The sequence below is a fragment of the Apium graveolens genome, chromosome 1, assembly GCF_009905375.1.
Source record: "Apium graveolens cultivar Ventura chromosome 1, ASM990537v1, whole genome shotgun sequence".
NCBI classification, from domain to species: domain Eukaryota; kingdom Viridiplantae; phylum Streptophyta; class Magnoliopsida; order Apiales; family Apiaceae; genus Apium; species Apium graveolens.
The window spans coordinates 29,349,066-29,376,643 of record NC_133647.1 but is presented as its reverse complement, the minus strand read 5'-3'; the positions used below and the strand labels follow the sequence as shown (position 1 = coordinate 29,376,643).

Here is a 27,578-nt window from a genome sequence, read left to right as displayed (position 1 = left end):
TTCTTACTTCAAGTGAATGACAGAATAACAGAAAGTGCTGCAAATTATTTGAAGACTCAAATTCAGAGACAGAAAAGGCTTTATTCTGTAAAGTCTGACAGCACATACTGTCCCAAGTACAGAGATCACAAGGGTGATATTGTTGATATGAAGCCTAATACTGCAAAGATCAGAACATATCTTGGTATTAAGGGACTTGAATTCAATCTAGAGTCTGACAAAGCCTATGTCATAAGACTAGATCAGGAGTTGAGAAAAGCAAAAATTAATGATCTCAGATATGCTATCTTCCAAACTGGTGAAGATACTGCAGAACTCAAAGATGTTAAAATGAGGATGATTGATGAACTCAGATATGCTGAGAGATGTTTGTTAAAGAACTATCTCAGAACAACTCCTGACATCGAAGAGATCAGAAAGTGAAACCAAGTCAAGATCTACAACTGCTCAAATTCTGATGTGTATACAGAATGAAGTTGTTATCAGAAGTTAAAGTTGGTAAAGCTTTAAGGACTGTAAGTTGTAGTTATCTAGTCAAATTCTCATGCATTTGTACTTAATGTTTTTGACATCATCAAATATCTGTTAAACTTGTATATTATGCTAATTTACAAGTTGGGGAGATTGTTAGATATATTTGATAATGTCATGTCTAATATGATTTGTGTTTAGTTTTCAGATCTTACTTAAACAGGACAAATCAATACTTAACTGAAATCAGCACTTATACTGAAGTCAGAACTTAGGTTATCAGTACTTAAGGTTCAGGAAATATTTATCAGGAGATAATATCAGGACTTAAAGGAAACTTTCAGATAAGGAATGCGGCTGGTTGAAAGGAAAGAAGATCAAGACAAGCGTAAGAAGAGATATGCATGAAGAAGGAATTCTGTGAAGAATGGAATACTTAGAAGAAAAGATAACTGATTGATATATTTTAGAAGCAGAATTATATTTCATATCAATTAGCAATTATCTTGTAACTGTGTAGTATATAAACACAGACATAGGGTTTACACTATAAGTGTTATCATTATCGAGAATATTATTTATTGTAACCCTAGCAGCTCTCGTGATATTTGTTCATCACTGAGAGAGGACAGTTCTACATTATAACAGAGTTTAATAAAGTTTTTTTCCTGTTACTTGTGTTCTTTGAATTCGATTTGATTGTGCTATACACTGTATTCAACCCCCTTCTACAGTGTGTGTGACCTAACAGTATATATGCGAGTCAGATAGAAACGCATGGGTAGATTGATAGGGTTGCGTAGTATCAATTCGAGATACGCGTATGTAGTAAGTTATCTAAACGACTATCTTTCTATGATTAATTCAATAACAGCAAGGCAGATCAAACAGGAGACCGAAGGCGGTGAGTTGAACCAGGTTAAGTACGCACAAGGCAAGTTTTCCCCTATTCTAAATTCAGAATAGTGAATTATATCCCATTTTTCCATATCAGTTACCTTTGATAATTCTTGTTCATATACACTGTTACACAATTATTGAATCTTGTTTCTATTTCATTTCGATTCCTGATTTCTCCCAATTTATTGAATCCTTTATTCATATTCCTATACTTTTACCCTTGTTATATATACTCGGATATATCCTGATGTTGGGATACATCAAAAGCATTCCGATTGTTCCGGATGCTAAACCTTGGACTGGATGGTTACGATACGGGCTAGGTTTTACCCAGACCTTTAATTAATAGGCCATAGTTGCCTGAGTACTCCTTATGTTGGTTGGGTCTATGCAGTTGGGTATAGATCCGCACTGTATCCTGACTGATCAGCAGGTTATAGTGCATATGTTGGTTCTTGTTTCCAGTCTTGTTCATTTGGCACTCGCCAGTGTTGGCAAATTATTATTCTTTACAGAAATAGATGGTTGTTCAAACCAACAGATTATCGGTTCATTTATTGTTCTCTCTTTACACTATATATATTGTTGCAGGCTTGTTGAGCAATTTTAGCTCACCCCCTTTTATTGTTATTCACATTGTTTTTCATTTAAAGTAGAGAATGAAACCTATCAGAACCCGAGTAGTCAAGAAGCGAGTCAAGCAGCGGGACCCTCTTGTACCAAGGGTGGTTGTCCCTATCCCAGAAGAGAGCTTTGAGTTTCCAGATCAGGTGTAGCAGGATAAGTAATAGTTATAGTTTGAATAAAAGTTATTTAGTTTAAAATGTGATTAGAATAATGTTTTGCAACAAAGAGAGTTCTTGAGATAGATTGTTTAAAATGGTTTGTAATAAAGTTGGTTTATCGTTCTTGTTTTCAATCCTTAACCTTGAAAAGATCCTGAGTAGTAGTAGTTCGGGGTAATTATTTTATTTATATTCCGCTTGTGCAGGTTTAATGAGTAGTTAATATTAATAATGCCCCAAATCTATACCCCGGATTTGGAGGGTGTTATAATAGCCCCGAGGGCACAATTAAGAAATACGTTTTTGACTTGATTCTCTACAATACAGAGATAAGTAGGCATCTTACGAGGACAGCTAGTTCCCCCCACGAGAACAACCATTAAAGCTCGAAACTCTAGCATTAAATACTAACGAACCCTAGTTTTATTTCACAACACTATAATAACCAGAATGAGGTATAATTGGTATTTTTTTCTTTGGTTGGTTTAGTTATCCCCATGCCATAACCGTCAAATTTTCTTAATCAAATTATCAGGACTGTTAGATCCAAATACTAAAAAAATTTACACTACTCGAGTTCGCAGGTTTGAATTCCGCCAACAAATTTTTATATTATTTTTTATACAAAACTCAAGTTCTCATGTTCAAATTCCGCCATACATTAAACTATAAAATTTATTTTTTTATGAAATGCTAATAAGGTTAAAGATTCAAGTCTCATCATTCATTTAGTATTTAATTTTAACTAAAATAAAATTTTATTAAAACTTTAAATAATATAAAATGTAAAATTTATAAAATATTAGTGAGGACATGTGCATCGGGTTGTAGAAATAGTAGGATATAAGAGCAAGTCCAATATAAGTGCTCCAACAATTTCCTAATGGTGCCTTAAAATACTAGGACATCCATAACATGCCTCATTAGTCTCATCATTCATTTAGTATTTAATTTTAACTAAAATAAAATTTTATTAAAACTTTAAATAATATAAAATGTAAAATTTATAAAATATTAGTGAGGACCTGTGCATCGGGTTGTAGAAATAGTAGGATATAAGAGCAAGTCCAATATAAGTGCTCCAACAATTTCCTAATGGTGCCTTAAAATACTAGGACATCCATAACATGCCTCATTTTTAAGGCTTTAGTAGACATGCTTTATTTCAATTTTTCCAATAAAAAATTTTATTCCCTCTTTTTACACATATCTTCTCTCTCATCTTCTCCATTTCCTCCCAATATAATTCAAATATAATACTTTTTATATGATAAGCAACAACTATAAGTCATTATTGTTGGAGTGCATACATGAGAATACGATCCTAAATTACTATGATATCATATTTTATAATTTTTTTAAGGAATATTTTTGGACACTCTTGGACTTGCTCTAATAGCTAGTATAGAATAATAGAAGAAATAGAAGTCTGAGTTTATTAATTAGTTTGTTAGACCACATAAGCATTTAGTCAATTTTGTCCATGTATACTAGTTGTTTTTTACCTTAATTTAATTTGAACCGTAACGTATTAACAATCTATATATTTATATAAAGGAGGATCCCGGGAGTCCCACATGGCGTTGGTAAAAATGTTCATTCTATTTTTTCCTCTTTTCTAACGCCTCACTGAGTCACTATTTTTTTGGCCTACTGCCCACATTCATCTTCTATATCGATATGGTTGTATGTGTGTTACTGGAAATATCAACAGCCATCAAATATATTCAATTTAGCCTCTTTGTCCTCAAGTCTGACCCATCGTATACATATACAATTATTTATACTCACATTATTTTATCAGTCTAATTACTGAATTACTCACTCCAAATCATCTTCTACCTCCTCCAAAACTCCTTTTCCAAATATTATATCCGGTTACCATCATTTTTGGCGTCAACGGTTGTCCAGTTGCCATCATTTTTGGGTTGTTGGTAACTTAATATTTTTTTGTATTTATTTTAGTTCACTCTGATTTAGATATACAAGGTCTCATGTGCAATTCAGATGTTTGATAAAAGTCCACAATGAAAGGTATTTTTTTGTGTTTCAATTATATTACTCTTAAAAAAAGTTCCCGTATGTAATGCTAAACTATTTTCAGGCTTTAGTTTGGGACACAAATCAGAATGAAAGTACAAAATTGTCGCTTCTAGAGATTTCATAATCGGGCACTTTTTAAATTACTAACCTCATACCATACCTGAATTAGTATATATTTATATTTTTGTGCATACTGTAAATGTGTTTATAATTTTATGTGTTATTTTTTTTGGTATCAAGTAATCCAGTTCGTGAAATATTACTTGAAGCTAAAATACAGAACTATGTCATTAATTCTATTTCTCGTACTTGGTGTGTGGTTGCAGTTTCGGCATTAGGGGTTCAAGAAGAAATATGACGTACAGTTCCTTAGGAAGATGATTGTTGTTGAAGGTACTATCATGTTTACACGTGAAGACAACAGACCACCTTTTAAATGTAAGATTTCATCTCTACATAGACTGTTGAGCATGATTCTATATTAAATTATATTCTCATATTTTGTTTTGATGTGCAAAATAGGAAAAAAAGAGTTTCTTATATATAAGGCAACATTAGTAACTCTCGAGTTAATATGTATATTTCTGCAAGTTGTTCTTACAAAGCGGCTGTGCTGGTTCCCAAGCCAAAGTGTTGGTTTAGGTAATTCAATTGCAAGTCCTTATGGTGATGGAATTGTAAATGCTCTTGTCCATGAGTTTAATCACTTAAGTTTATTAGCTACTAGGTGCTTAATATGACATTTAAGTTTATGGTTGTGCAACCCATAAATGTTCTAGTCAAATGCCATTTTTCTTACTTGGTCACGGTTACGTAGAGCCTACAAGTCTGCTTCTAACTATAAACATCATTGTGTTGTTTTCTGAAAGAAAAAATTAACATACAAAATAAGATTTTCCTTTGTAAAGATATTTCTTTCTTTTGATAGTAGGATTTAGTTCCAGCCTCTAGAGAAACTAAATTTCATGGATTTGCATAAAACTGAACTGCTGATCTTCGTGTATACTTTCAATTCGTGAATTTTGTTTGGTTTTATTTTGATTATTGCCGATAATAGAGTTGTTCTTCCTTTTTTTGTAATGATTTTGTTTAAGTTCAGAAATTAAATAAGAAAATGATGTCTCTGTATTCCTTTTGTTGTAGAATACGGAGCTGTACTTTGCATACTATGTATTTTTTTATTTTCCCCCCTTTAGTTCTGTGTGCGGTATGAGTAAGCATGAACCGACAACTTACTTCTTATAAAATATATTTTCTTTCTTAACTTTCAGCTAGGAATGTACATTCATTTCTTAAAATCCCTTTGGGTTTCACTTTTTTAATATTTCAGTCCATTAGTCAATGACTTGAGCTTTAATCAGGATGGGTCCACAATAAATCCTTCAACATTTCAGCGGAATATCCGCAATGATTTCAACCTGATGTCACAATTGTTTCAGGTAAAAGATAAAGAGTTAAGAGTATTTTTGTGAGTGAGTCTGAATTCTATCATACCATATTTTTTCCTTTTCTTAATTTTGAAGTGGATTTTGGGGTAACAACAATTGGTGATTTGCAAAGTTTTTGTGTATATTACTCTTTTAGTCTAAATATTGTAAGATTATTGAAGATAATGTTTGTTTTTCTTCTATGACTTATATAAGGTAGTTCGTAAAATTATTCTTGTATTTTCTTAAGACTTAGTAACATGCAAGAGATTATGTGCTTTTGGTTTTATGTTACATAATATGAGTACAGTAATAAGCAAAAAATATATTGTGATACACTCCGACCTGATACATTGATCATAAATTTCCAAAAATTGATGAACAAGATGTAACAATTAAATAAAATTGTGCCGACTAAATAAGTTTGCTCACAAGTAGTGTAAGATATATGCATACTCTATTAGAAAGTAAAATTAGCTACTTGGAGATGATACCGTACATCATGAACTCTTGGAAGACATGTACAAAACATGAATATCTATTTGAATTTGCAAACTTATCCGTGTTTAGGGTCTTTAAATACCTTATGTAAGTGATTTGATTCATGTTTCCTGCTTGTTTTCCAACTGTTTACCTGAATTTACATCTACTTCCATCATTGGTCTCTTAGTTAGATTGTAGCAGATCAATAAAGAAGGGGAAGAAAGAGTCCACAATTATGGGTGGTATTGCTGGGGAATATCTAAGAAAGCATATTTTTAATAAATTTTGTATTATTTTTCTATTTACTTTGTGTTGGTGGATATGAGATAGACTAAATATATATTGTGTACTTATCCAAAAAAGTTTTTACAAAGCAAATGGAGACGTCTTTGTTCTTTTTTTATGGTTACCAGTGTATTGTGCTATGTTATTTTCCACCCTAAATTTTAAATACTTACTTGAAGTGTTAGTTTATAGAAATAAGTCTGAGATTCTAGAAATGATCTACTCATGTTGCTCCTTAATTTATTTTTAAATTGCATATTTTGAATCTCCGAAGTCTTTATTTTAATATTTGTGGAATTGGAGGCCATGATGTCTTCTTTTAAGATATTAAAAAATTAATTTTCCAGCCTAAAATTTATTCTTATTTTTTAAGGATTGGAATATAAATACGGTTGCTTCAACTGTTATACTTATGACTTAAAACTAAATTACGCACATATTAATGTTATGTGGGTACTTTGAATTTATAGTACCTGTTAAAAAAAGAATATATAGTAGTCCAGCAGCTGGTAGTACCTGTTCAATCAAAAATTTAATATAAAAAGAGAATTTGTAAAATATTTAACAAATAAAATTTTACTACTACAAATATCTTATATAATGAAATCACAATACTCCTAGCTAATGCATTCATGTATGCCACATTAATTAATGTATATAAAGTTTAGCAAAGTCGAAAATTAAATATCTTTATCAAAAATTGTATTGTCACATATTTTTAACAACCACGTGAAGCGAAGTTTTATTACCTAGTAAATAAATAAAAGCCTATCTAGGATAATTTTTGTATTGGTCTCTGGGTCCTATTTCTCGGACTATTTTGATTACTAATCACGTTCGTATGAGAATCTTGAAGTTTAAAACAAAAATTGAACACAAAAGATTTTAATTGTTTATTTTGAACATAATTCTTGGTTGAGTAAGTCCCTACTTCGCATATTTACCGAATCTTAGAATCTATTGTACCTTGAATATGTCTATTATAAAATTTAAACACATGGCCATTATATAGGATGTATGAATTTCAGAACTCTGATTACATGATCATGTATTCAAAATCCTTAGAATTAAAGATAGTTTACAGGGAAGAGAATATTGGAAGAGCAGGGATAGTAGTTCCAGCATCAACTATAAAACTGTTGCCTGCGACATACTTTGAAGAGTCATGAATCAAGTAGCGAACAAGCGATGTTAGTGCTGGATCAGTTATAAGAAAAGCCTATAGTGGAACTGTTCTTGCAGCCACATTCGTCAGCCAATCTTATTTCATCAGACTCTCAATTATCTCATATAGAAAAATATCAGGGGATATCGAGTTTACTCTTATTTTAAGCTTCCCCAATTCTACTGCCATACACTATTTATGTACCAAACAAAATGTTAGAAATATAATAATGATTCGAAAATAACAATTATTAATCATAATGAATATGCAATTGTGTCTTTTAAAATGTCTAGAAACCCTATCAAAACCTGTTCCATTGTTTAAACATAGTATGTTATGCAAGAGCAAGACCAACATATCTTTAAAATGCAACTTTCTGTAGCTACACATATGAACTATCTAAGCCCAAAATTCCTATTTATTTCACATCAACTAGCATATACTGATCTGATGCAATGCTCTTTTCTTTTCGATGAAAATCCTTTTTTAATATACCTTAATAAATTCGAGTCAGTTGATTTAAAATCTTCAAGATACCTTAGTCAACTTATTTAATCCTATTTTAGAGGCACCATAAGCACTTGCTTCGAGCGCTACGGTTTTAGCACTTGCTCCGGGCGCTACGGTTCTTTATGTACCAGCTATAGAAGAAATGTTAATAATGCATCCTTCTTAAACTTGCTTCCACCATGCATAATCCAATGTACTTGGACACCAACCAACCATGATCCTGTTAAGTTGGTCCCACATTGTTCCATTCTTCTTCACTTAAATATAGCGATGATGCACCTGTTACCATCACCACCTTGCCCTCTAAATTGTTACAGAGTTCCATAGTTTTGGATGCTTGACTTGCGATTTACTGGATCGATTAGAGTCACTTGTACATGTAAATAAAATACTAGTACTATTACAATAACCAGACACTAGGATCAACATATTATATATATAACATCAAATGCAGATAAAACTGGTTTGTGATCAACTTAATTACTCCCTCAGTCCCACCCAATTGTTATCGTTTCTGGGAGAGTGTCTTGCACGCATTTTAAGATGAATATAAAGTATAGTTCTATAACTTTTTTAATTTTTTTTTCTGAATAAAAATAGAATGTATTAATTTTTATTCTGAAAAAGAAATTTTTTAAAAAAATTTATAGAACTATACTTTCTATTCATCTTAAAATGCATGTCGGACATTCTCTTAGAAATGATAACAATTGGGAGGGACGGAAGGAGTATTATTTAGTACAGAAGATCATCACGTGCGGATATCACTGGTTTGTTTATTTGAGATCTAATATCAGCCAGATTTGGTGCGATCACACAATGTTGTGAATTTAATTGACTCGGTAGCTAATGCCTAATTTCTGACGGATTGTCCAAAGCTCTTTCCTTAAATTCTCTGATATTTTCCTAAAAATTTAAGATGGGGGAATTTTTCTTAGACACTAAACATTTTTTTAATATCAAGATTATTAAAAATGTTATAAAAAAAATCATTAATAAAATAAATAGTTTTTGCAATAATATTTTTTCGAATACCTTCATATAACACAGACAAAACAAATTCTTATTATTGTTGTAACAACAATTTTTTCAATAAAATATTTTCACATAGCAACAATAGTTTTAATGAGAATTTACTCAGCGGGTCTCCGTATGCCATCATGATCATAGCCCAGATGTAGATAGCAGCTCAAAAACGATAAGACATTGAATGTAAAAATGTGCAAATAACAATATGTTAAATGATTTATGGCAAAACAAATGATTATGTTAACCCCCTAGGTGTATTTCCTTTTTAACGAATGGTAGTGGGTGCATTTCCTTTTTAACGAATTAACTACCATTCCAAAAAAATATATCTTGTAAATGCCTGTGATGGCGGTGGCAACTGTGGTACTCGGATAGACAGACATGATTTTCTTCATCCCTGTGGTAACAATTAGAATATTCGGCATAAAGTGGACAAGAAAAATGGGAGAAAGGGAGTACTATGCTGATTTTTTTTCTGTGAAGCAAAACATCATACAAGATACTCTACAACAAAACCAAACACTTTCATCATAAATACTCCCTCCGTCCCTCCCATTTGCATACACTTTCCTTTCATTATTGGGATGTCTCTTCCAATTATTTACATTTCAAAAATTTTCAAAAATAGTAAAGTTTTTATAATATAAAAATTAATTACATCCACTACTTTTCTCCACTATACCCACTTCATACATATAATATTTATCGATACCACTACTTTACTCACTTTTTTAACTTTCATGCACTACTTCATCATTTTTTTTAACCTCCGTGCCTAGCCCAAATGAAACAAATAGGAGGGGTGAATGGAGTAATAGGAGAGCAACACCACCAGCAGTCCAATACAAAGTCAGTATGTATGGCACCTAAGTACAAAAGATTTGAGGACCAGGGATAGACAAGATATTAAGGCTTCCAAGACATCATACTAAGGCATCCAAATATACATAATTCTGAGAAATTTATGGACTAAAGAATATATGATTAATTGTAATGTGCAACCCTTTGGTTTGGTCCATTGTCAGTTTGGTACCTATAGTTTGCATATTTGCACTTCGCACCTGGGACATATCAGTGCGTTGCATATTGTACCCTTCCATCAGTGTTCCGTTAGATTGTGCCGTTAGTTTGTATGTAGGGAAGGGTTAAATTGTCCTTAAAATTTGTAAAGTGCCCGACGGTCATATCCTCCTTCTCCCTTCTTATATAAGTTAAGTTGTACGTTATATGTATATGCCCATAGAACCAATTTGTTAAATGAAAATGAGTGAAAGGTGCATATGTGGAGCATGGCTTATTGTCAAAACTGGTTGGACGAACTTAAATGTCGGTCGACGTTTTATATCGTGCGACCATTGTCGTCATTTCCGGTGGTTGGATGCACCGTTGTGTGAGCGTTCAAGAATCATCATTCCTGGGCTTTTATGTAGGATTAACTATCTTGAAAGCCTTCAAAGTGAAGCTGAAGTTAGGAGGAATGTGGCTTGTTTGAATGAATTTGAAGGGCAAAGAATGATTCAAGATGAAAAATCAAGTAGCAACGTAACACTAACTTTGTTGGTTGTGACATGGATGACAATCTTACTTTACTGGATTTACAAGACGGAAGTTGTAGAAGAGGTGTAATAATTCATTTGTTATCACTTGTTTTCTTTAGTTGTTGCATTTAGTATAGTTGGTGGTTGTTGTATTTAGTTTAGTTTAATTTACTGTAGTTGGATGTTGTTGCATTAACTGTATCTGTATTTTCTAGATTGTAATAAAATAGGGTTGCTAGATTGTAGTTGGATGTTTAAGCATTTGATGTTGTTATTTGAAAGTTGTACTTTAACTTGAGCAAACCAAAACATAACACACAAAATAAGTTCCAAATTGTCATAAACTTAGTTCCAAATTATCATAACTTAGTTCACTTACACATAAGCATCATTACCAGAAGAAGTTTACCACAAAATACAACAACACAACATTATATCAATGTTACCAGAAGAAGTCACCAAAAATTTATAAAAATAGTTTGGCACACACGGATATCATGTTGTAAATGTCTAGCAGCAAGTCACTTAAGTAGCTTTGTTCTTCCTTTTTCCCAACATACTTTTCTTCTTCATTAGTGCAGATTGAAGCTATTTTAGTGTTGTGAATTGATCACCATCTATGTCCACACATTCCACTCCTGATGGTCCTGCCCGTGCTGTGGTTTGAAGGGTCTCACAATTCCTCCATGAGAGTTGGTATTCTTGGTATTGTTATAAGCCCTCCTTGGTACAGATGCTTTAGCACACATGTTTGTTTGAGCTTTCTGAAGATTTGACAATTTCTCCTTGAACACTCTTCGATCTTCTGTATTATTTTCTTTGGTCTTGGTTTTAAGGTCAACTTTCTACACATACATTGACAAAAATTTACAAAAAATATAGAGTTCACTCACCCTAGAGGTGCAAGACCTTAAGTTGTGGCCTTCCTGTTTGCAATATGAACACCTTAGAATTGTAGGTTGCCACTTTAGTGCTTCTTCACCATGCTCTTCTTCAGCTTTCTGCAAAGCAAATATCAAACAATCTATTATTGCAAACATTTCAAATATGAACACCTTATGAATGATAAATGTTAAATTTTGAAATCACACCTTTCTTGGACAACTTCTCACATTGTGCTCCCACTGGTCACAGTGTGAGCATCTTAGACTTGATCCTTATCTTTAAGCATATTTGGATTATTTTCTCTAGTTGGAGGAGCATCATTTTTTCTCCATAGCCGTTTTTTGGCCTACCAGGTGCTGTTCTCTTCAATGGAGACAATGGTTCCTCAGCTTCAGTTACTTCCCAATAAGTCTCTCCACTAATTGGCTCCAAAATGTGGCTATAAACATGCATGTATGTCTCCTTGCTATAGCATAGATGAATGAAGTCCTTAGGGTTCAATTCTTGAAAATGTATGCATGCCACATCATGGAAGCAAGGTATTCCAGTCAATTGCCATTTCCTACAAGCACAACTTCTCTCCTTCAAATCAACCACTACCTCATGCCCTCCTGCTGACATGGTAACATGATACTTATCTCCACCATTCCAAACTGGACTTGCTTTAGCAGCCAGTTTAATTGTCCTAAGTGAGAATATTATATGTTATACAACATTGTTATGGAAAAATAATAGCATTTAGCAAAGAAAATTGTCAAGAAACTGACTTTCAAATTAAATGAGGTGACACTTACAAATTTATCTTTTTTAAGGCCTTGGTACAGAACTTGGTATTCTTCTTCTCCATGAATGCTTTCCTTTGTTCTATCCTCTGCATACATGTCTTGTGGATATTCTTGAACATTGTAACAATCCCATTATCTATGTATTTCTTGACTGGATTTTTGAAAATCTCACAATTGTTGTTGACAAAGACATCTGATTTGCAAACATCTCTAAAACCAGACCTAGACCATTGGGACCTAGGCTTGGCTTCTAACCAATCAAAACAGGTCTTGCTCATTTGCTATTATTAGGTAAAAAATTTAAAAAAAATCTAAGTGTAACTGGGATAACAATCTAAATAGAGAGGTAGTAAATAACCTTTTTGATGGATTCCATGTTCATGTTGAAAAAGTAATATGTGGTTGACCTTGCTGCTAACCACATTGTCTTTGAAATGCCAAGTCCCTTGCATAAACTCTTCATGTTGTTGTATAAGTGCATTACACAGAATCTATGCTCAGATTCTGGAAATGCCTTTCAAGAGCATTTACAAGACCCTATAGTTTAACAGATTATTGTGTAAATAAGTGAACACATAAAAAAAAATAAGACATACATAAACAAAGTAAGTTAAACCTTTCGCCTATCTGAGATGAAAGTGTAAGTTCCAGTATTTTCTATCATCAAATCTGCCTTCAACAGCCTCAAGAACCAATTCCAGCTTAATGTATTCTCTGCTTCAAATTATGCCCAGGCAATGGGATACATCCCTTCATTTGGATCTATACCTACTGCTATAAGTAATATGTCTCCAAAGGGACCAGTTAGGTGACACCCATCTAGACTAATCAAAGGTCTACACTCATGAAGAAAACCTTCTTTTAAAGGCCCCAAACACATATACAGTTATAAAACTCTTCTGCCATCAACACCCATCTCTGCTGCTTCTCTCATCAACTTGATAGTGGAAGTTGGCATAATCTTCTTCACCTCATTAACATAGTGATATAACTTTTTGAATTCATCTTCATATTTTCCAATGATTGCTTCTTTTGCTTTTATCAAACCTCTATAAGCCATAGTCTCTGAAATGTGATATTGTAAGTCATTCACCACCTTAGCATGAAATGCTGCTGTTGGCCAAGTAGGGTTCATCCTCACTTCATTTTCATAAGCTCTTGCTATCCAAGTAGAATTGACATGCTTCTGAACCCAAGTAGGGTTACATGTGTGCTTATTGTACAAAGTCTTTATCTGGATATTAGTAGGTCTTTGTTGTTTAATACCATAACACTTCCATTGGCACCCATATACACATACCCACTTTATTTTTCCAAAAAGGTTTTTCTTCAGTCTAATTCCTCTCTGGTGTGCAATTTCATGCTTTCTCCCAGCCTCCCTAAAAATCTTCCCACTACTAAACAACATCCCTAACTCAAACTTAGGATCTTCCATGTCAGTCACTTTATTAAATTCTAGATACTTTATGTCTTGCTCATCACAGGATGAAATGGCCATCCTTTCCTCACTACTATAACTTTCCATAATTTTCATCTCCACCTTCATTTATAACTTTCCATCACCTTCACTGAGAACAGCCTCACCTTCATTGGTTACACCCTTACCTCTATCACCTTCACATTCATCCTTACCACCATCATCTTGAAAATGACCTTGCTCTTTGTCTGTTGGATTCTGACTCTCATGAATAATAGACTCAAACAAGTCTTCATATGTTGGATGCAACTCCTCCTTACCTTTTTCTTCATTTTGAATAATATCAGTCACCATATCCACCCCTGTTTGCGGCTTGTCATTATGCCTTTTTTTACTGGACTGTCATGATCAACAATTTTTTAGCTCTTCCCTCTCTCAACCTTTTTCTTCCATAGATTTTTATCACTATTATCTTCATCAATTATCACAGGTGTATCTTCTGTGTTCTTAAACAAACCCCTCAACATAGAGTATCTTCCTCTTCTTTTTGTCCTATAAGGGGGATTTAGTGGTGGCACTCTCTTAACTCTCTTCTTAGGGTTGAGACAAGCAGTATCACTTGAGTCCAAATTAGAGCTGTCTCCATGAAAGATGGAAGCATCTATATCTTTAACCTCCTCTTCTATATAATTTAAAGCATCTTCTAGTAATTCATTCAAATTTCCCTCTACTTCAACTCTGATGTCTTCTATCCTTTTAATTTTATCATCAACAACCGTTTGAGTGAAGGAGAAATCCATCATATTTTCATCTTCAGAGTATGGACCATTAGGGGTTGCATACAACCTTACCAAATTGTAATTAGACTACACTAGTTGAATTATATGTTCCAGGTCTTTATTAGTCTCAAGAGGAATTATACCATCAACTGACACATCCAACTCATCATAAGTGTACCAGAAATCCATGTCTAAACTATTCAATCCAATTAAACAATACATAGCTTCCATTTCAGTTAAGTCTAATTTTTTCACAGAACACATATCAAAATATGTTATCTTCCCACCACAGTATGAGGTGAAGTCATAGTTGAATTTGCCACCATATCGAAGTTTAATTGAGAAGTGAGGACTATACACTGCAAAATATAACACAACCCATTCCAATAATTTACAATACATAAACATAACAAGAATTATCATACAACTGATAAATTATAACAAGAACTATAAAAAGAAATATCACACAACAGACAAACACGAAGGGACCACAAATAAGGTTTTACTTTAGTTTGGGATATATCGCATGCAACAAATTAATTAAATCACTTGTATAACTACGTAGACATACACATGCAAGGTTTAAGCAAGAACAACATAGAGAACAACATTGACCTTCATAGTCAGAGACCTCTTTTCCATCGGGAAGACCATAATCGACAAGAACATGACCTTCATCACTACAACCAGCTTTCTTCGTCGATTTTTAAAGAGTTACATGATCAACATCTAAAACATATCTTAATTGGCCTCTCGTTGCTCTAAAATTAATGGAGAAAAACAAAGCTAATTTACAGATTTAGGGTTTTACTTTGTTTTGGTTTCAATCGCCATGGTAATTTAGGGGCTGTTTGTTAGATTAAGGAATAATAGTAAAATAAACTGGGAGAGTATAATGGATGACTATTCATTTACAAACGATTGCAAAAAGACAAATATAACCCTGCCGTTAAGGAGATAACGTTAAATTTTAACAGAAGTTGGTCAACTGGGTGTAATATGCAGCGCACTAATATGTCTCGGGTGCGAAGTGCAAATATGCAAACTACAGATACCAAACTAACAATGGACCAAACCAAAGGGTTGCACATTACAATTAACCCAAGAATATATCATCTCCAATACAACTAACAACAAGGTTTGAACCTGAAGTTCCAAAAGCTTTTTCAATCTCCTGCACCTTCTCATCACCAAGAGATTGTAGATCTTGCAATTTAGTTTTGGTATCAGTAGTACAAATTTGCGAATCTTGTAATTTACTTCTAGTGTTATTATTCTGACAGTCAAGTGCATGGAGCTCGGGAAGTAGGGGCTGTAAAAACCGGAGCTGTTCTATATAGTTTAGACGACTAATGAGCCAACTTACATTGAATCCAAATATCTTTAAGTCAGTAAATATATCCCTGTACTCAGCAATCATCCTGCTTTTAACTTTAGTTAGAGAGATTTTGATGATGCCATTGACTGATGTGCACAACATATTCAGTGTCATTGTACAAAACTTCTTATTTTTAATGGTAAAGTACTCAAAGGTTTCAGGGTACTTGTTCATAATCAGATTAAGTAGACATACAAATTCAAAGTTAACTTTATGGCCTTGCCATAACCCAAGATTACTATTTCCTATTGAAGAACTTAGATGATCATTGCCAGTCCCTTCAACTAGAGAACCAAAATCCCTAACCCTGGCAGCATGTACTACAGAGTTTTGCAACACGGTCTCTTTTTGTACTCCCGCGTCCACTAAAACCTTGGTTGGAGCAGTCAAGAGCTCTTCTAGTACTACATTTTGGGTTGTCAAAGAAGCTGTCGCTGTATAAGAAATCATGTTGCTCTGAAAGAAAAGTAATAAGACAAGATATGTTGCTAAAAAGGATAATCGATGCTTTAAATACCTGGGGCAACGTTGTGACTATGGTGGCTATTTGAGAGGCACCAAGTAGATACCTTCTTATAGAGAAGTAGATATACTCAATTCATTACATCCATGTGGAAGTTTGACATGCTTCAAATTAATGGAGATGAACTTCCACAAAAGTCGGAGACTAAAGAAAGTCCCGACAAATATTGAAACAAGATAAGAGTAAAAATAAATATAAAACATCAGTCAAATTTCAAATGAAAACAAATATAGACCTGTATTTCAAAATGCACCACATAGAAAATGTAACAAGTTGTTAATTAGTTTCCTCTCATGAGTACACTAAAATTATTAAATTTTCTAAAATTTTCATTCTCACACCCATTCCATTCTTAACCACCTATATTATAATTAAACACCCCCAAATTTGAGATGAAATGCTCCATTCCTTACTAACCCTATTTTCTTCACAATTCTTATTATAACAGTTTTGTCCATTTAATAATTTTTTCCAAAAATCTTCCCTCCAACTCCCATTTATTTATTTTACTTACATCCATTTCATTCCATTCAAACCAAACACAACCTACTTTTTTTGCCAGAAAATTGAAAATTTCATTAAAACTTCAAATCACTTTTCAGAACACGATAGAATTTCGGGGAGACATTTCCCCTATTCCACGTACGATCAACTATGGAACTGTTTTGTCTCGCTAGAAAGTGAGCCAATTTGTTCGCTGAACGTTTTACAAAATGCAACGTCACTTGACGAGCTTTTAATTCGGACACTAATGATTTACACTTTTCTACCACTCGACCAAGATAGGAAAGAGTAACAGAAGAGCATCTGATCGCCTGAACAATGGCCAAACAGTCTGTCTCGACCACAGTTGGTTGTGTGGAGTTTTCCTTAATCCAACTTAACGCTTCTTTTATGCCCAGTGCTTCAGCTAACTCAGGACTTACATTTCCTTGTCTGTAGCTAGATATAGCAGTTATCAATTCCCCTGCATGATCGCGATACCATGGACAGAGAGTACGAGTTTGAACTTTCAAATAATGCAGCGTCGATATTGATCTTAACCTTTCCTTCATGTGGGTGTTCCTAATGCTCTTTGTCATCCTCTTGGCTCATAAAACCTAGAGAATGATCAAATGACCTATCTTGAGCATATATCCATTGGTTAAGAGTTAGTTTTGCCAACTTGCATACTTATGAAAACTCCGATCCCTTCTGGTTCCATACTATCTCGTTTCTATTCTTCCGTATCATCCAGCACGTCATGATGATTTCCTGGTATTTACGGGTGCTATATTGTTGAGAGGCTGCAGATATCCAAGTACTGAAGCAGTTAAGATCATTATTGTGCTCTGTTATGTTTAGTTCCTTCCAGCATAGCCCTGCAAAAGGGCAAGATACCAAAAAATGATATACGGTCTCTTTGCTTTCATTGTATAATGGAAAAAATTCAATCACCGAGACTCTTTTCAAAGTTAGCTGATCTTTAGTTGGTAATACGTTTCGAACTACCCTCCAAATAAAGTGTTGTACTCTTAGTGGTACTTTTAAGTTCCACATTCTTCTCCACCATTCATCATCTGCTTCTTGACTTGCATTTTTGTCTTCTTGAAGTAAAGCGTATGCTGATTTCACAGTGTACTAACCCATTTTTTCCTTGTTCCAGAACCAAGTATCTACTTCTGCTGTGTTCAATGGGATTGATAGTATCAGCTGAATATGTATGTCCTCAAAAATATCATGGATAAGGTCGATGTCCCAACCTGGATGAGCCAGGCTCATCAGTGAGTACTATTTTACCTTGTAAGGCTTCGTGGACTGTTTGAATGTAAGGTTCATGTCCAGGAAGCCAAGGATCCTTCACGATGTCAATTTCTGTTCCTTTACCCACTCTGCGAACTACACCTTGTTTTAAAAGGACTTGAGATTCCATGATTGATCGCCATATGTAGCGGATTGTTACCCAGTTTTGCTTGCAGAAAGGATCCATTTGGATAATATCGTGCTTTATATACTTTACTCACCATGCTATCCGTATTGACAATCAACTTCCATCCTTGCTTACCAAGTTACGCTTTATTGAAGTCTTGTAGTTTTCAAAAACCTAATCCTCCCAGGGATTTTTTCATACACATTCTCTCTCAACTTAGCCAGTGTATCCCTCTATTAGTTTTTGATCCCTTCCATCAGAATTTATTCAGCATTTTCTCCATGTGTATACATAACTGTTGAGGTAACAAAAACATATTCATGGCATGGTTAGGTAGTGCTTAAGCTACAGTTTTAATCAGTATTTCTTTACCTCCTTTTGAATTATTTTTTTCTCCCATTCTTGAATTCTTTCGCTTAGACAGTCTTTCAAGTATCTCAAGACAACTGATTTCTTTCTGCCTAGCATGTTAGGGAGACCTAGGTACTTCATGCCTGCATAAGCTTCTTTAAACTGTAACATATTGCAGATTACTTGTCAAATTTCACGATCTGTATTTCGACTAAAGAAGATAGATGACTTGCTGGCATAACTTGCTGGCATTAATTTTCTGCCCTGAGGAGTTTTCAAATACCCTTAACACATCCAGGATATGATCTGCTTCATTCTCTTTAGCTTTCAGAAGATGTAAGTATCATCAGCAAAGAAAATGTGGGTGATTTTAGGATCCCCTCTTGCAACCTGTATTCCTTTTAACAACAACCGCTTTTCGTACTCCTGCAGTAAAACAGATAATCCTTCCATGCATACCAGGAATAAGTATGAAGAAATCGGATCTCCTTGGCGTATACCTCGCTGGGGAATTATTGATCCAAATCTACGACCTGCGTGGCATATTTGATACTTAGCTGAGCATACACATTCCATTATCGAGCCTATAGGTCCTTCTTTGAATCCCATCTGTCTTAGCATTCTTCTCAGAAAACTCCATTCTACTCGGTCGTAAGCCTTGCTCATATCTAGTTTCAGAGCCATCCATCCTTCTTTCCCTTTGGTTTTTCACTTCATAAAATGCATGACTTCGTAGGAGACCATGATGTTGTCTGTTATTAACCTCCCAGGTATGAAAGCTCTTTGAGTTTCGGATATAAGGCCGTTGAGAATATATTTCAGTCTATTAGATAACACTTTTGAAATTATTTTGTAGACTACGTTGCACAGGGAAATGGGCCTTAACTCAGTCGTGTTGGTAGGGTCTTTCTTATTTGGAATTAGAACTATATTCGTGTCTCCAAAATCCTTCTCTAGCGTACCATGAGTGAAGAACTTGAAAGAGATATGTCCTAAGTCCAATCATGTATGAGGATTTAGGAATAACTTTTATGTAATCTGTTTTGATGTCATTGATATTAATAAAAGACTTGTTTTGTTTTTATTACGGGCTCTATCTATTTAAATGTTTAAATAAGATATACCACAGTTTAGAGTAAAGCTTTTTATGGATTGTGATGAGATCATAATAATGAGACCTAAAAGATGATAACTCTAAACTTAAATAGTTCCTGGTCGTAGAATTACTAACTGGTAATTAATAATCTGCAAAGATCGGTACATACTATGCTTGCTTCATTATGAAGGATGTCTGTTCTCATAGACATTTGTGTGGTGACACTATAGCTAGTATGTAGGTGCTTATTATAGAATAAGTTCACTGAACATGACTCACACAGCTGAACAACTGATGGAGTTCACTCACGTGTCAGCAGTTGTTCACATAGTGATAGTTGTACAAGTATCCTTAGACTTGAGGTCATCATAGTCATCTTGTGTGCACTGAACTATGCTTTGGTTTAGTTCTTAGTCTCAAGGGACAATTATAAGGGCTCTACTGGGTATAGGAATTTGTACACGAAGATAGTGTATGATCAATAAAGGATCTACCCCTTCCAGTGTAGGAAGAGAATGTTCAATGTTGATCCACTTATGTTAGTTCAGGAATCTCTGGCCAGAGTGAATGAAATTAGAAAGGAGTTTCTAATTTACATTAAATAGAACTAAGCATAGTGAATGGGAAAGCAAGTGATTAAATAAGATAGGCTTGACACAAGTTCCATGCCTTGTATTTAATCGTGACATTGCAGGGTAGAAGGAATTAATTGTACGGTAACTACTCACTGAATAGGTTCTTGGTATTCTAAGTAATGAATTCATATTATCCGGATAGTCGCGATATGCTGAGAAGTATCCCTCAGGATGTAGAATAAATATGATTAATTAATTAATCATATTTAATGAATTAGAGAATTTATATAAATAATGATAAAATAGTTTTATTATTATTTATTTCTACTACCGGCTTAATATTGAACCTACAGGGTCACACCATAAAAGAGAATGATTTAATGGTGGAGAAATTAATTAATAATGGCTGATAATTATTTATTTATGAAAGAAATAATTAATTGACAAATTTAATAATTGATTAAATGAGATTTAACTGATTATAAATTAATTAAGAAAAAGTTCTTAATATTATTAATTAAGAATTTAATTTTTGGAAATTAAATCAAATGAGAGAATTATTTCTAAAGTGTTTAGAAAAAGAATTAATAATTAAAAGGTGTTTTAATTATTAGTGAGAATAATAAAGGGTTAATAATAATAATATTTTATGGGAAAATTTTCAGCTGAAAATTTTGCCTATAAATATACTATTATAGACCCTATTTTTTCCTCAACCTAAAAATTTTACAAAACCCTAATTCTCTCCACCTCCTTCTTCATTACATCGTTTTCTTGGTGGATACCGGTGGAGTGCTTCACACTTGAGGAGCAGCTGCTAAGGATCTCCGCTCGTGGTTCTTGGATCGCTATTAAAGACCTCCATCTTTCCATTAATGTAAAGCTTCTTAAGGTAAACATACTGAACTACGAATTAAATATTATTTTTCGCATGGATCTTGCGGAGGGTTTCAGTTTTTTTTTTTAAGATTTAAGTTTACATTTTCGCTGCGTTTATGTGCTCAAAACCCTTCAATGGCATCAGAGCTACTTGCGAAAAGTTTTTAATTCGTTTATGTGTTTAACTGTTTTCGATATATGAGCATGTACGTGATTCGCCATGATTTGATGTTGATATAATATGCTTATATATGTATGGTTTTGAATATATGATATTCATGTGAGTTGTATAATCATAAGATGATTATGTAATCTGTATATATACTAATATATACATGATTTTTGTTTGTTCTAATTATGAGAATCATATTAGATACGGATTCTGAATTGGCTGCTGCAGATTTGCTGAAATCTGGGTCTAATGTCCGATTTACGCAAACGAATACCCTATTCCATAGGTAAACGAGCGTCTGAACAAAACCGATAACTTATGCTATCAACGACTCATCTGTAAGGCGTTTGACGTCGTTTACTGCCCGTAAACAGTGATTCTTGTTTTTCTGATTTGATTCTGATTTTTCTGATTTTTGTCATATTTTCATTTTATGATTAGATCATGGATAATATGATATGTTAAGATCAGATTATGTGTTTTAACATGCTTTTATGTGTTGTATGAGCATGGTGGATGGTTATGACCTTTCGACCTTAGTATAATGGTTTTGGTTTTGGTTTTAAATACGACTTGCATGTCGTCAATCTTTGTAATCATAAATCTCGAATGTAACTCGAGTTATTCTTGTAAGTTCATTAGATTAGTTTTACTTTCAATCATGTAATGTAATTGAAGACTCAAGAAGGCTATCCAATGGAGGTGATACAAAGAAGAAGACTTATGTAATAAGTAGTTGTATTTATTTCCATCACCATATTAGATTGACCTTGATCTTTATCATGAGCTTGATAAAGATCACATAGGATGGGGCCATAACCAAACACATTTACTTTATTGCACTTTACATTTACTTGTTTATTTAATTTTATATATGAGATATATGCCTATGTTTACCATGCGATGATAGATTTAGGTGAACTTAAATCAATATAAGGCGTGCTCTAGAAAATCTAGAATAGGAATCATTTCTTGCCTTAACAATAATATTATGAATACAATCATGAGATTCTTGTGTTTATGAAACACGTAATTGAATATGAATTTTCAATATTGAGAGAAAGGATGATTCTTTCAACAACATATTTCTATCTGTAAGAAAAGGTTATTAAGTGATGCCTCTTGACAATGCTCCACCCGATCTGGGAATCATCTGATTATCGATTATTGATTTGAAATATTTAATTTAAAAGGAAGAATCTCTTTATAATATGATTATGATTGTAACGTAATATAATCCCTCTAAAATTAAATAATATCAAGTAGTAATTGGCCAATGACACAACGGGCTTGTGTCGGTCAAAGCCTTCCAACATGGTAGAAAGTAGTTCTTATTTTTAAATCATTGTCGTTTCGTGCTACAGCCGAGGGCTTTGATTTCGAAATAAGAAATACCTGTTTATTACATAGAGATGTGTACATTGAATTAGAATCTAAAGGTCGGTACGTGCCACAGCCGTGGGCCGTTGGAGACTGATTTAATTGTACGAAATGTTGGGTTAGACTTGACTTAGAATATTGAGTTTGTCGTGCCACAGCCGTGACTCAATTATTCAAGAGGCTAAAGTTATATTAGGAAATAACGTAAGATGTAATTGACAAGAGTTACCTGCCTATTAAACATCACATGACGTTTCGTGCCACAGCCGAGGTTGTGTGATGGAATGTAGGATCCCTATTCCCACTAGCATTATGAATGCTTCATTTTCACTTAGGGGGTTGAATAAATTAGATAAACTAGTGGGAGACACTTATGAATAAAGACCCGATTCATATAGTGTTTTGAAATGAAATCGAATATTTGCTAATTGTTATGTGTTTATCATTTACAGATTTACTATATTCGTCATGTCTTCTGCACTATCACTCCAGAGCATACTAGATGATCACAAGTTGACTGGTCCTAATTTAGCTGTTTGTTTTCAATGTAACAAGTTGGGGCACTGGAAGAGGAACTACAAGGTTTACCTTGCAGAATTGAAGAAGAAGAAGGGTAGTAAGACTACCGCTTCTGATTCAGGCATGTTCATGATCGAAGTTAATATGTCACTAGGTCAAATTTCTACTTGGGTATTAGATACCGCCTGTGGTTCTCATATTTGCAATTCGTTGCAAGGACTAAAGGGAAGTAGGACTCTTGATAAAGATGAGGTGATTCTACGTATGGATAATGGAGCAAGGGTTGCGGCCATATCTGTAGGATCATTTAGTTTACATATGCCTACGGGCAAGACTATTATTTTGAATAATTGTTATTACGTTACCTCTATTGTGAGGAATATTATTTCTATTCCTATGTTGGATTTGGATGGTTTTTCAATTATTATTAAGAATAATGAATGTTCTATCCTTAGAGATAATGTTCTTCATGGACGTGGTATTTTAAATAATGGTCTGTATGTATGTGACGTAGAGCATGATTTACTTCAGATTGAACAAACTAATAAAAGAAAACGAGATGATGAAAATCTGACCTATTTATGGCACTGTAGGCTAGGTCATATTAGTGAAAATAGACTGCGGACATTGCTTAAGGAAGGGTTACTTGATGTAACACCCCCAAATCCGGGGTCGGGGATCCGGGTTGTCACGAGTTCCATTTTCCTTAATAACACCCAATCTTAATAATTACTCAACTACTCTGTACTGTGACCCCACAATAAACACACACACCACACGTTATAGTCTCAGAGATGAACATCCAAAAAAATAATTACAAGTCCTTATATTCCACAATTATCTGCCAATATACCTTAAAAGGTTTTCTGAATAAATTTACATTTCTTTGCCATTATTACAATTCATAAATATACATAAATCTGGTACATCAGAAGTTGAAAGCCTAGCCTATTGGTAGTTCCTACCTCAGCTACGGCGGCATCAGTGCTTCTAGAAAACTGCGGAACGTCTCCTAACCTCTTACGAATCGGGAGCTTGGTCCGGTTCATCTTATCTATCTGATGTTGTGTGATGAAAGAAGAAAGCAAGGGTGAGCAGCAAGCCCACCAAAATAATATGTATAATGATTAATAGTATATGAGCCTTCTCTTAGTACTCATGAAAGTCTTGGTCAAAAGAAATGAACCAAGTTTGATATCTTAATGCGATGAAGTCGCAAAATATTCAGTATATATACATATATACTTTTCAAAATATTGGAAGTCCTCTTCCATGTATAATATACACAAAGTCCCAGTGTATAACTGTATAAAAAATATCGTTGCAAGGTGATCTCATATATCTAACCTTGTCTCAACGTTTTTTTTTCTGAAAATCTTTGTCATTCATAAGACAATTATTAACTAGATATAAGTTTAAAAGATGAAGTTACAAGATACCCCAATATACTTATATCTTTCCCAAATACTACTTGAACTACCACCGTTCAAGTTATAATCAGTTTCAAAAGTTCATCACATAGATGAGACTACAAGACAAGATTTGAATAGATTCAATCTTTAAAATATTATTAAAGGAAATGAAGTTATGACATACTTCATTAAGTTCTGATATATATATATCCACATATACATCTTCCTTTATACATTTCCTGAAAACATCTGTCATGTTAAGTATGAACAGAGTTTGAAACATCCAATGAATTTTGGAAAGGAAAAGAATTTTGGCATAAACCAGATATCTTGCTGATCAGGCAAAGATACTCATAAGTAACCTTTTCTACTAGTAGATGGACGAATTCCCCACTGGTCATCACCCTGGTCTCAATAGGACCTTATGCTGGACTGCCACTCAGCCACTTACGCATTTGATGGACTCCCACTGAGCCACTTACACTATCATGGACGCCCACTAAGCCCATGTTGCTTATGCCGACTCAATAGATGGACTTACTTCCCGAACGTTGGGTAAGTAATCAATTCATTTACCAAAACTGCAACCTTGTTGCGAATATAAAATACACCACAGAGCCGGATCCCTCAGGTTTTGAGCGAGTATTTAAATCCCCTTAAAAAGGAAGATCTTAAATATAAAAATGAGTTTTGGGATCCGCTCTAACTTTTTAAAAATCATTTTGAAGACTCGAAAACACTTTAAAGAGTGTTTGGAGTAAAGCTGATTTAATGAAGTAAATCAGTCCCCAGTATGAAAGAAATATCTGAATATTATTATTTAAATAATATTCCCATAAAGAATAATGGAGGTAGAAGTTGGAAAACTTATACTCGAATGAATAGCAAATAATCAAAGATATACTTATACGAAAGTAATATCTTTATTTGAATAATCAAAAATAAGTTTGATTATCGACACCTTATTCTTTAATACAATAAAGAATATTATTAAGTAATAAGCGGAGTCATAATACCTCGAATGAATACTATAAATAATATTCATTAAATGAAATAACGGAGTCAATACATCCTCAAATGACTGCCCAATTAATAATCATTAATTAATATAAACTGAGTCATAAGCCCTCGAATGAATATTCGAAATCATATTCAATAATAAAATAAAGGAGTCATACCTCCCCAAATGAATATTCGAAATAATATTCAATAATAAAATAAAGGAGTCATAAGTCCTCAAAAGAATATTCAAGTAATATTCAAAGGATAAAACAAACTGAGTCATAAGCCCTCGAATGAATATTCGAAATAGGATTCAATTAATAAATTAAAAGTTATCGAATAAACCTTATTCGATTAATAGTTTGGAAAACTATAACCATATATATATATAAGTATATATATATATATATATATATATATTTATATACATATATACAAAATCTACTCGGGATCCTCGACTCCCGGTTTAGAAATACGTTCACCTTTTATCCCTTATACTAAGGGTATACGCAACTACTTGCTTATTTCTAGCATAGGTATTATGCAACTATAAGCATTGAAATCCACAGATAGATAACCAGATTACGAAACAGACATGCATATATACCATATCAGCATGCTCCAATATATCGCAAAATTTGCTAATAACAATCATGCACTATCACAAGATAATGCATATACATATATTTACATCACAACAACAGTATAACGGGTAGAAAACTTGCCTGAGCGACTTGGGATGATAAAAGGCTCGGGACGAGTCTGGTAACCTATAAACAACAAGTAAGTTGGAATTAAACCAAAATCACTTGTAAATCTATACTTTAACTAACTTAGACTCTAACGCTTGTTTTGCGCTCACTGATTCGCTTAAGCCACTCGGGTACCCTCGGCTCCACCATTTTTAATAATTTAACCTTTATGAGTTTTAAAGCGATTCCTTCGCGAGTGTCTTACCAACTGCCTAATACACTTACCATAAATGTTTCATACATTAATTAACCCTTTTTGGTCTTTAACCTATGTTTCAAAGTAAGGCGAGGGGAAATGTTTCATTCGCGAAACGTCGTTACTTGAAACGGTCGTTTCTCCTAAACCGTGCATCGGAATCGAACGAACTACATATCAAAACGAAGCTCGTAACATGAGCTATCTAAACATGGAAGTGGTCATAATATAGCATGGGGTTCTCGGGTCCTAATGCTATGCACAAAAACAGTCCAAAGAAAATCGGACGTTACGACGGCTTTGTTTACGCGATTTCCAATATTTTAAACCATTCAAACCCATTCCAAATCAACCTCAAATCCAACATAAAACCAACATCCATCCTCATCACATCATAACAACCCCAACCAATTCAATTTAATCATTCATACTTATGCCTAAGCTTAACTTTAATCATACTTAAGTTCTTTTCATCAAAACCTTAACATTTACCATTCCATTTCACTACCAATTCAAATCCCAAACTCTAATCACAACAACAAGCTACAATATCATCCTACTAATCAAAATCATCTTATAATATATAGGAATCTAGGGTTTGGAGATGGTATACCTTCCTTTGAGTGGTGGGAGGAGCTAGGAAGCCTTAAGAAGCTTTGAGAAGTCTTAGGAAAGCTTGGATCTTCAAGAAAAACAAGAAAAACTTCAAGTTAAAAACTTGAAAACACTATTCATAGTCTTCTTCTTTGATTAAATGGAGAAGATGGAGAAGGAATTGATGGCTTAAACTCATGATATAGCCCTAACTAAGCATGAAGATGATTAGGGAATTAACTCACCAATTTAGGAGGCTTGGATCTTGAGTTTTTGAATTCTTACCCATTTGCAATAGTAAAAAGCCGAGAGCATGATGAACCATGCCTTGGTTTCTT

At 33.8% G+C, this 27,578-nt stretch overlaps 1 protein-coding gene and 1 pseudogene across 1 annotated transcript; both read right to left on the bottom strand.

Moving 5' to 3' along the window:
• Window positions 1-7,472: 7,472 nt before the first annotated feature.
• Window positions 7,473-8,394, bottom strand: LOC141660857 (uncharacterized; annotated as a pseudogene).
• Window positions 8,395-11,253: 2,859 nt separating this feature from the next.
• LOC141660801 (uncharacterized) lies at window positions 11,254-13,852 on the bottom strand. The gene is made up of 5 exons (XM_074467799.1): window positions 13,202-13,852; window positions 12,316-12,587; window positions 11,872-12,206; window positions 11,530-11,660; window positions 11,254-11,481 (listed from the first exon to the last, which is right to left on the bottom strand). The coding sequence occupies exons 1-5, from the start codon at window positions 13,850-13,852 to the stop codon at window positions 11,254-11,256; spliced, it is 1,617 nt and encodes a 538-aa protein (XP_074323900.1).
• Window positions 13,853-27,578: the final 13,726 nt, after the last annotated feature.